At 52.7% G+C, this 1,042-nt stretch overlaps 1 protein-coding gene across 1 annotated transcript; it reads right to left on the bottom strand.

Annotated features, from left to right (window-relative positions):
* Window positions 1-126: 126 nt before the first annotated feature.
* Window positions 127-667, bottom strand: Pmar_PMAR008637 (conserved hypothetical protein; the record flags this gene model as incomplete). Its single annotated transcript, XM_002771370.1, has 1 exon — window positions 127-667. A coding segment is annotated over one exon (541 nt), but the record flags the coding sequence as incomplete, so codon positions are not given.
* Between the last annotated feature and the right edge of the window lie 375 nt (window positions 668-1,042).

The raw sequence follows: 1,042 nt of genomic DNA, 5'->3' as shown, positions 1-1,042 counted from the left end.
GGTGGCACTGATAGTAGTGACTGGGAAAGTCAGCTGTAGTCGCGAGATTAGTGGCGACGTCGTCTGTTGTAGTAGCAGCAAATGTGGTGGATGAGGCCTCTCCAGTAACATCCGGAGATGTGGTACTTTCCGAGGGAGCTGCTGTGCTGGTCATTTGTGCAACAGTGTAGGGCTCGACAGGAGCGTCGGTAGTAACATCAGCCGCATCGGCTGTAGTTACCATTCCGGTACTGTCAACAGCAACAGAAGTGGCCGTATTGGTTTCTTCGGGAGCGGCTGTTGTGCCGTCCTGGATTGTGGTGGTCTCAGTGACTTCATCGGTGGCTTCACTTGGAGTAGTGGTAACTGCAGCAGCCTCGCAAGTGCATGGCTCATTGGATGAATGGCAGGTGCTTGGTGTAGCCCAGTACTTGCAGTAGGAGCCAGGAGTATCCGAGGCACAACCAGCATCACAATTACGGGAAACTTCAGTTGTCTCACCCGACCCGCAGTAACAAGGGACGTTGGAGCCAAAGCACCTGCTAGGTGTCTGCCAGTATTTACAATACGACCCGGGATAGGTGGCGGCACACTCGGCATCGCACTCGGTGGTGTTACCCATCACGTATGTGATGTCCCGGAGAACATTGAGACAGACGATGATGAAGGGGAAGGAACGGATAGTCATCGTGCACGAGTGTGAGAAAATCTGCCGGAAATGCGGAGCCAGACTGGACCTGCGAGGGCCTATGCCAACGCCATAGGCTGGTGCTATTTAGGCAAACCGTTGAAACGCTAGTGAGTTCAATGTTGATCGTTCGCTGTAGCTGAACAGTAGCGCGCGCGATGTCTATCTTGCCCAATCGTTTCACAACCGTTTTCACAGATACTGCATCATATACAGCGTTCTCAGCCACTCTTCTTCGGAGAATTTGGCCGACTTATCGTAAGCACCATTCTGACCGATTATTCAACCCTTGGTTCGGGTTTGCGGCTCGTTCTGATTGCCAAGGCAAATGTGATGATCATGCAGAGCAATCGCTCGTCGCCGCTCACTATCAGC

The sequence above is a fragment of the Perkinsus marinus genome (genome assembly GCF_000006405.1).
Source record: "Perkinsus marinus ATCC 50983 genomic scaffold scf_1104296963006, whole genome shotgun sequence".
Lineage (NCBI taxonomy): Eukaryota > Perkinsozoa > Perkinsida > Perkinsidae > Perkinsus > Perkinsus marinus.
The sequence above is the reverse complement of the archived record's forward strand: the minus strand, read 5'-3'. Positions and strand labels throughout refer to the sequence as shown.